This window comes from Lepisosteus platostomus, chromosome 3, assembly GCF_059453375.1.
Source record: "Lepisosteus platostomus isolate fLepPlt1 chromosome 3, fLepPlt1.hap1, whole genome shotgun sequence".
NCBI lineage: Eukaryota > Metazoa > Chordata > Actinopteri > Semionotiformes > Lepisosteidae > Lepisosteus > Lepisosteus platostomus.
The window spans coordinates 1,229,636-1,239,174 of record NC_142613.1 but is presented as its reverse complement, the minus strand read 5'-3'; the positions used below and the strand labels follow the sequence as shown (position 1 = coordinate 1,239,174).

At 52.2% G+C, this 9,539-nt stretch overlaps 1 protein-coding gene across 7 annotated transcripts; it reads right to left on the bottom strand.

Moving 5' to 3' along the window:
• Nucleotides 1-172: 172 nt before the first annotated feature.
• On the bottom strand, nt 173-8,780 carry LOC148674008 (protein FAM107B). 7 transcript variants are annotated; one of them, XM_088623715.1, is made up of 8 exons: nt 8,711-8,780; nt 8,529-8,611; nt 7,930-7,989; nt 6,670-6,857; nt 5,623-5,767; nt 5,173-5,241; nt 2,933-3,074; nt 173-2,199 (listed from the first exon to the last, which is right to left on the bottom strand). In XM_088623715.1, the coding sequence occupies exons 4-8, from the start codon at nt 6,779-6,781 to the stop codon at nt 2,086-2,088; spliced, it is 582 nt and encodes a 193-aa protein (XP_088479841.1). In that variant the 5' UTR covers nt 6,782-6,857; nt 7,930-7,989; nt 8,529-8,611; nt 8,711-8,780; the 3' UTR covers nt 173-2,085. The 7 variants fall into 7 exon arrangements, with proteins under 7 accessions (XP_088479841.1, XP_088479843.1, XP_088479838.1 ...); XM_088623717.1 differs by lacking the exon at nt 8,529-8,611 and having other exon boundaries at nt 8,711-8,775; XM_088623712.1 differs by lacking the exon at nt 8,711-8,780 and having other exon boundaries at nt 6,670-6,918; nt 8,529-8,702.
• Nucleotides 8,781-9,539: the final 759 nt, after the last annotated feature.

Below are 9,539 nucleotides of genomic sequence, written 5' to 3'. Positions count from 1 at the left end.
GTCTCCTGTCCTCACCATGTGGTCCTTTCATATGGTGGACAGTAAGCACATAGAGGACTGTGTTGATTATTTAATTAAACAATCAGTGGGTCAACAAAATGGAACCCCTACCATCACACACATCCTATTTCGGTGGAATAAAATAGCTGAAAAAGTTAAAACTCAAGACATATTTGCATGGTGCACAGATTTTATTTCTTAAGGCCAGGTAACAGACACCTGTCAGGAGCTATAACGTTCAGCAAGAAGTCTTAACCTGAGGCTGATGAAGTAAGAAGAATTAAGCACTGAGTGCTGTTGGAAACTCAGCTGACAGTTTGCCATGCTTTAACAAGTGATCCATACTGAGGTAAATATCGGGGTTCCCACTGCTGTTTTGGGTTTTATTTGTACATTTGAACACAAAAACACTGCTCAGAGGAGCACAGCGAAACACACTCATTTCAGACAGCAGAAATAGATCATCCACAACACAGTTCAGTCTAGGCTGGGGTACTGTATGAAAAACACAAGGACTTGAGATTATAACAACAATAAATACTCTCAGTTCAAATACTGTCTTGGAAGAATTTTGTTTTCAGAGTATGGAAGATCTAAACAAACAGTGAGAAGCTTTGTTCAGTAATGACCATAAAGCATTGATTCACCATCCTGAGATACACTAGTCCACTGCACAGAAAACACAGAAAAAGCTTCAGCAGAAAACTAAGAAAGTTGATCACGCACTAAGTCATGTGAAAAAAGTCATTGGCAAAAACTCTTTCCCCTCCCTTCCAGCCATTTTCCCTCTGTTCAGTGCTGGTTGTTTCCTGAAATTGTCTTAAATTCCTTCAGCTTGGAAGAAGGGGGTCCATATCGTCACAGGACATCATGAGTGTGTCTCCCACTCTCCCCTGCCCTGAGGGATCGGTGAGTCTGTGCGTCCCTGAGTCCGAGAGTCCGAGAGTCTGGGAGTCCATGCGTCCGTGCGTCCGTGAGTCCGGGTGTCTCAGTCTGGGAGTCTGGGAGTCTGGGAGTCTGGGAGTCTGGGAGTCTGGGAGTCCGTGCGTCCGGGTGTCTCAGTCTGGGAGTCTGGGAGTCTGGGAGTCTGGGAGTCTGGGAGTCTGGGAGTCCGGGAGTCCGGGTGTCTCAGTCTGGGAGTCTGGGAGTCTGGGAGTCTGGGAGTCCGGGAGTCCGGGTGTCTCAGTCTGGGAGTCCGGGAGTCCGGGAGTCCGGGTGTCTCAGTCTGGGAGTCTGGGAGTCTGGGAGTCTGGGAGTCTGGGAGTCTGGGAGTCTGGGAGTCCGGGAGTCCGGGTGTCTCAGTCTGGGAGTCTGGGAGTCTGGGAGTCTGGGAGTCTGGGAGTCTGGGAGTCTGGGAGTCTGGGAGTCCGGGAGTCCGGGTGTCTCAGTCTGGGAGTCTGGGAGTCTGGGAGTCTGGGAGTCTGGGAGTCCGGGAGTCCGGGAGTCCGGGTGTCTCAGTCTGGGAGTCTGGGAGTCTGGGAGTCTGGGAGTCTGGGAGTCTGGGAGTCTGGGAGTCTGGGAGTCCGGGAGTCCGGGAGTCCGGGAGTCCGGGAGTCCGGGAGTCCGGGTGTCTCAGTCTGGGAGTCTGGGAGTCCGGGAGTCCGGGTGTCTCAGTCTGGGAGTCTGGGAGTCTGGGAGTCTGGGAGTCTGGGAGTCTGGGAGTCCGGGAGTCCGGGTGTCTCAGTCTGGGAGTCTGGGAGTCTGGGAGTCCGGGAGTCCGGGTGTCTCAGTCTGGGAGTCTGGGAGTCTGGGAGTCTGGGAGTCTGGGAGTCTGGGAGTCTGGGAGTCTGGGAGTCCGGGAGTCCGGGAGTCCGGGAGTCCGGGTGTCTCAGTCTGGGAGTCTGGGAGTCTGGGAGTCCGGGAGTCCGGGTGTCTCAGTCTGGGAGTCTGGGAGTCCGTGCGTCCGGGTGTCTCAGTCTGGGAGTCTGGGAGTCTGGGAGTCTGGGAGTCCGGGAGTCCGGGTGTCCGGGTGTCCGGGTGTCTCAGTCTGGGAGTCTGTGTGTCCGGGAGTCCGGGAGTCTGAGCTCAGACTGGCCAGGCTGGGCCGGGAGATTCTGCGCCAGTGCGCGGCTGGCGGGCGGCTCTTCAGGCCTGGGTGCCCGGGGGCTCCTTGGGACCGGTCTTCCTCAGGTTCTGTCTCACTTTCACAAGCTCGGGGACCTGGGTGTCCTCTCGCTCGTTCTCGCGCTGCCGTTCCACCTGCGGTCAGAAGGACAGCGAGGCCGCTGAGTAACTGCAGCACCTGAGGACAACAGGCTGTGAGGCTCAAGTCCTCCATGAGACTGCCTCTGTCTCTCCCACTGAGGGTTATTACAACCTGCTTGTGCCGAGTTTGATTCAAGTTGAGAGTTATTTCACTTTGTTGTTGTCGCTGCTGTTGTTCGGTTTTTAAGTTGGTGTTTCCTTCCATCTTTGTACTGGAGCACACACTCACACACACACTCACACGCACACTCACACGCACACTCACACGCACACGCACACGCACACTCACACGCACACGCACACGCACACGCACTCACGCACTCACGCACTCACGCACTCACGCACACACTCACGCACGCACTCACGCACGCACACACTCACGCACACACTCACGCACACACTCACGCACAGACACACGCACAGACACACGCACAGACACACGCACAGACACACGCACGCAGGCACACACACACACATGGTGCAAATAAGCATTTCATCGCACTTGCACATGAGACAGATAAACTGACCTCTGAACTCTTGAGACAGAGGACTCGAAGCTCTGAGCCCTGGCCAGCCTTCTCTGTCCTGTCCGCTAACCCCTTCAGCCCCTTCTGCCCTTAAATCTGGCTTCTTTCTCTTCCTTTCATGAGCTGAGACACCACCAGGGAAGCTGAAATTCCCCTCCAGGACAAAGCCGTGCAGATGAGGCAGAGCCCTGTTGCCTCACCTCCTGCTGCCTCTGCTGCCTCCTCAGCAGCTCCAGCTCCAGGGGGGTGCGGCCCTGCTCGCCCGCCTCCCTCTGCGTCCTCTCTCGCTGGCGCCTCTCCAGCACCAGCTGCAGCTCCGGCTTGCTGCTCACCCCCAGACCCCTGAGACTCGGACAGGGAGAGACAGGGCTGAGTCCGTGCCTCTCTCTGCCCAGGTGGCAACGTGCTGTCCTGGACAGATACTCTACACAGCAATTTGATGAAGGAAAATCAGAAAGGAGAGTGCACACATTCATATAACCAAGCCCCACAGCCAAAATGTTGTGTTACTTTTCAGCACGGATTGAACCTTTACTTGTTCCTTTGCAGACTACACATGCTGATGCACCTGCCTACGTGAACTCTTTCAGAAGAGGATTTAATCGGAAGGCACAATGTCAGTGGACGCCTTCTCCTGCATTTCTCTGGACAGAATCATCGATCCAAAGCGCAGATCAGAGCAGGGGTTTCATCAACACTCCACACCCCTGTTGCAGCAGCTGCTGGTTTGATTCAAGCTGCATACAAACCGGAGACACGGGTCGTCTGCAAGCTCTCAGCAGGAGCAGGGAATGGCTTCTTGTTACAGAATCCACTTAAGAGCACTCTTCATTAATTTTAATAGCAATTCCATTCACTTATAGAGCGCCTGTACAAAGCATGTCAAAATGCTTCTCTTAGAGGAGGGGGCCCACTTTATCCACCAGCGAAGTGCAGCCCCCCCCAGAGTGATGTGGGGCAGCCATTCTCCACCAGCAGCTCACAGGGAGGAGAGAGTAAAGGGGACCTTCAGGGAAGCCCAGAGCGGAGTTTAGGCTGGACTCTAGGATTAACACCCTTACTCTTACAAACTATGCCCTGGGATCTTTAATGTCCAAGGAGTCCAGTCCAGTCCCTCGGCATAATATTTCATCTGAGGGACCTTCAACAGCAGTGTCCCCTGTCACCATAATGGGACATGGGTTTGGAAATGTTTGTCCAGAGGGGAAGAGCACCACCTACTGGTCCACTAACACAACATTTTGTCCGGCTCGATCCGGGTTTGAAGCCGACTGACCCACATGCCCAGCTAAGTGCTCTGGCGGGCACTCTGAGCCCTGGGTCTCGTCAGGTGAGCCCAAGTCCCAGCCCTGCAGCAGAGACACGTCAAAGCCAAGCAGGCAGCAGGAGGGGGGGAAACTGAGCTGGAGGAATAGAGAGGGAGACAACGAGACTGGAGGGGAGAGACCAGATCAAACGGAAGGAGGAACAGGTGAAAACAGAGAAGAGGTGAGCGAGGGGTGCAGAGACCAGAGGAAACAAGATGGAGAAGCAGAGAGGGAACAGGACATGCACAGAGGGGGACAGGGACGGACAGAGAGAGAGGGCTGTGGCTCCAGAGGAGGCAGGTGCAAGGGGGGGGTGGAGAGATGGAGAATATATGCAGCCCAAACATGACGGTGAGTGAAAGGGTAGATCAGAAGTAACAGAATAAACAGGAGGGTGCAGAGGACATCATCACTCTTTAATGGTGACATGAGGATTTAGACACTAAACTCCAACGCCACTGACTGGGTGCCAGTGTCCACATCTCACTCAGGGCTGCCAGCCACGGTGCCCTGCTATGTACACCTCACAGCTTCAGGGAGGCAGGGGCAGTAAGAGCAGGTGTTACCTTTCAGTCAGCAAGAGCAGACTCCACACAGGAGTTTTCTCTCATGTGTCTATGTATGAAAGAATGGCTTCTGTCACCCGATGGCCCGAGACCGAGGTGCATTCATTTTTAATAACTTGGAAAGGAAGAGAGCGAGAGAGAGCGGGAATTTTCCACTCTGGAGGCGGCCCGCACCCCGTGTTCACACAGGGCTGGACAAGCCAGGAGGGATGGAGAAAGAGAGAAGGAGGAGACAGCAGCTGAAAGAAAGATGGAGAGAGAAGGGAAGAGGGAACTTGGAAACTGGGGAAGGGATTGTTATTTCTAATAATAACTTTATCAATAAAGTGTCTTTACAAACCCAAGGATGCTTCACATAGTGAGAAATAAGAGAGAAAAAAAAACAAAAAGTAAAACAAAAATGAAACAAGCACATACAGGATAAACTGTAGGGCAATCAGACACAAGCCCTAGGAAAAAGCCGAGTTATAAGTTTAGATATGAAAAGAGTCAAAGAATTTGTCTCTCAGAATGTCAGAGGATGGACATTCCTTAACAATGGAGCAGCAACAGAAGAGGTCTGGTCACCTGAATTCGGAGATTAAGTCCCAGGTACAGTGAGCACAAGGACCAGCCTCAGCTTCAGAGTTCAGAGGCCTATGATGGAGACAGATTACTTAGTGTCTTAAAAGTCAGTGACAAGGCCTTCTGTTGAACATGTGGCTTTTCAGGCCATCGATGCAGAGGTGAAAGTGTAGGAGTGATATGAAAAGAAGACACGGCCACTGCCTGTAGTGACATCATCAGCAAAACGTGTGGGTGATGTGAAAACAGAAACTGAAGACGAGAAAGTAAAAGAGACAGAGTACACCACCTGAGGCACAAGGCACGTGATACTGTGATACTGGCATACTGTCAGTCCGGGTTAATGAACACTGTCTCAACACTCTGGTTGTCCACGGAGGCTTCTGGTTTCTCTTCACAAGCTCACACGGCATGAGACTTAACGAAGTCCCACAATGCCCCTCTCCCCCTTACTTCCTGTGCGCCATGAGGAGCTCCTTGTGGAGTTCCTGGTGGGTCCTGGAGGCCTTGATGGGATTGGCGGGTTTGGTGGGCGTGATCGGGCCGAGAGAGCTGATTGGTCCTGCGGCACCAACACCTTCCTCTTTAGTGGCGCAAACTGCAAGACAGACAGGTGTTCCAAATCTGATCTGAAACAATACACGTCATCTAAATCGGTAAAAAGGTCCATTATTTATAAATCATTGCTGCCTGTTCTAGATTTACGTTTTTTTGGATTACTTTTAATGATAAATTGTAACATAAAGCCTTGATGGTGCAAATGTAGTATTATTGTCATTATTTACTCGCTTGCATGCAAAGTGTCTTACAGTTAGTAAGACTACATAATATATAAGTGACCATTATAAATTCATAGATGCAGTAATTATATTGGCCTGGGCTCCTAAGGTTTTTTTAGAAAAGCGAAAGGTTCATGAATGAGCCCTTGTCCCCCAGAAAGAGAGCACCGACTCAGCATGAGGGATTAATAAACACACTCATGAGAACAAGAGAAAGGTCACGAGACGAGAGGGGGTTGTTCCACCCATCCTGCACGGTTTTTGTTGGTGGTTAATTTATGATCCGTTCATGATCTGACACTAGGAGCACATTGTTTTCTGACCATGCAGAAACAGCTGATTTCCAGGCTGTCGGTGAGCACCCAGGGCGAGGAAGGGGGGGACGGTGAGTCTGGGCGGGAGGGCGTATTAAATTGAATCTGATTTTGTATCCTTTTGCGACCGTAGCGGTTGTACCGGGTTCAACACTTTGAAACACGGGGAAGCTGTCCTCCCAGCGGCTCCTCTCTGGTACAGCGTCATGGAAGAGCCTAGCGCCTGACAGGGTGGCCAGGCAGTCGAGGCCTTCTGTATTCTGGGTCTCAGGAAGTTCTGGTTTCATCGCCTTCTCCTCCGGTGCTACAGCGCGGCCCAAGAGCTTCACGCCAGAGGCGGAGGAGGAGAAGGTGGGGTGCCCCCGGATAGTGTACCCCCCGTGTGCAAGGGCAGGGCAGGGGCTCACCGCTGGCGCCCCCCGCGCTGTCGGGATTGCTGGACGCGTCCCTCATCGCGCTGACCGGCTTCAGCGAGCCCAGGACCTGCAGCTTCGCTTTCAGCCACAGCTCGTGCTGCATGCTGGGGCCGCGGGAGACATGCAGCGCGGGCTCTTCCCTCTGCGAGGTCTGCAGCGGGTCGGGAAGCTCCCAGCTCTTTCAGGGACACAGGGAGACCACAGGACAAACACCAGCAGGGTCTGTGAGAGGACACAGGGCTACAGGACGCATGGGGGCAGAAATGAGAAGACCCTTAGGTAACAACCGCAGGAAAAACAGGCCTGCGATTTAAAGGCTTTGGACAAAGTTCATCCTACAAAGAATAAAACCCACTCTGAGTCCAGGCAGACATTATCTGCCCCCCAGGGGACATAACCCATTAACAAACAGATCTGAGGGCGAGATAAACACAGTGTGCTGGACAGAGTCATTATACAGTGCAGAAACATAGCCGTGACAAGAGGTCCGCCCCTGAGTCTCAAGAGCAGGCGCCTCATCCCCTCCACATCAGACTGTTACCAGGATGAGACAGGGAGGCAGTGAGGAGCAAGGTGTCCAGCATTCCTCAGTCTCCTGTCAAATTCAAGTTCCATTTCAAAAAGCTTTATTGGCATGACTGATGAAGTGCCAAAGCAATAACAATTAGCAAGACATTCACAACAACAAAAAACATATCGCACACTGTATTATTATTATTATTATTATTATTATTATTATTATTATTATTATTATTATTATTATTGAGAGACAGGCTCACCGTTCCTCAGGCTGGGACAGGAGATCACACACTGTTTTATTATTATTATTATTGAGAGACAGGCTCACTGTCTGTTCCTCAGGCTGGGACAGGAGATCACACACTGTATTATTATTATTGAGAGACAGGCTCACTGTCTGTTCCTCAGGCTGGGACAGGAGATCACACACTGTATTATTATTATTGAGAGACAGGCTCACTGTCTGTTCCTCAGGCTGTGACAGGAGATCACACACTGTATTATTATTATTGAGAGACAGGCTCACTGTCTGTTCCTCAGGCTGGGACAGGAGATCACACACTGTATTATAACTATTATTGAGAGACAGGCTCAATTCCGGGATTAGATCCTGTTCCTTCTCTAAGTGCAGGATCAGTAATATAGTTTACACAGACGTAACTCTCTTACAAGGTTTCAGACACAAGATGGCTTAAGTGAAATAGGAAAGTCTTAAAAGCCCTGGAGACTCACCTGAACTGTGGATCTTGGCTCAGTCGTCCCAGACGTCCAAAGGGAGAGTTTTCTCTGGACCTGAGGGAGGAGTTCAAGTACCATACCATGAAAAATTCATCCCCTGTATTAATATTTGATTTTCTCCTGCTAGCTGTCCCCAGGACTGCTGAAAACATTTTTAACTCACATGTTCGCAAACTCTACAGCTCCCTGCTCTTTGTATTTGTATGTGTATTTATATCCCGTTTAAGACCGATTCTTTCCTTCACTGCTGCAGAGAAATCAGTTCATGTTTCTGACTCCTCAGGATTAGATCATTGCAATGCCTTGTTTGCTGGTTCATCGAGGAAATGTCTACAGAAACGACAGTTTGTCCAGATCCGCGCTGCTCGAGTGCTGAGCCGTTCTTATGAACCTGCACTGGCGACCAGTCTCTTTCAGGACAGACGTTTAAATTCTCTTGCTGGCCCGCCTGTGTCCCGTGTGCCAGCAGGAGCTGCCGTCGCCACACGTCCCGGCCTGCTCTCGGTGTCCCCCCACATGACCCTGGACTCCTTCACAAAACCCCTTCGTGCACAGACACAATTAACCACAGACAGGTATAAAACTCGACAGACCGTCTGACTCTGCAGAAAGAGGCTCCGCTCAGCTCCTTGGGCCCGGGGTCATGTAACGGGTCGGGCTGCCCTCGGCTCCGGCGCTAAACGGAACAGAAACCCAGCGGCAGAACCGAGCCGTCGCCCCGTGAGAAGGAGGAGGAGGAGGACGGGACCCCGGGAGGACGTGTCGTCAGTCTTACCTGCGCGGGACACCTGAGCCAGGTGCGCACAGGTGGGGTGGGGGCGCGCTCCCCGGCAGGCTCGTTCACAACTCGCTCCAGAACTTCCAAATTTCACGAGACATTTCAGTCGCTAGACAAGCGACTGCGATACCTTTGGCGATCCACTCTCTTTTCGGTATTATGGTTGTTGTTGTTGTTGTTACGGCAGCAGAAGTTTTGGGCTTCGTGCGCTCACGGCTGCTGTGACGCGGAGAGCCTCGGCTGGTTTCCCACACTGCACTCTTAGAGAGGCAGGTGCATTTCCCCCAAACCGGCCACCAGGGGGCAGAGCACTACACACCGGTGGCAATCCTGTGTTCTGTGCAGGGGGTCACGATTGCTCCAGGGCCCCGTGTGCACCTCCTGTGCGGAGTCTGCACGTTCTCCCCTCGTGGGCTTGGGTGTTCACAGCTGGCTGCGATCATACCGAGGGCAGCACTCCCCGTTGTGTCTGAATCTGGGTCACAGGTTGAGAAATAACACTTCGGCGTGGGACAGGAGTCTGGGCCACCCTGGGTCAGGGGTGGAGACCTGCCTTGCGCCCTGTGCTTCTGGGAAAAAGCGGCTTTCTATGTGTCAGGTCGCTTCAAACAAGATCACCCTGCCCTAGTCCCTCACACGCTCATAGCAGTTAGTTGATCCAAGGATCTCATCCAGCTGTTTCCTGAAAGAAGTCAGGACATTGACTTCAACCATGTGGCTGGGCAGCTTGTTCCACACTCCCACAACCTTTTGTGTAAAGCAGTGACTCCTGTTCTGGGTTTTAAATGCTCTTCCCTTCAGTCTCCACTTGTGGCCTCTGGTCCGT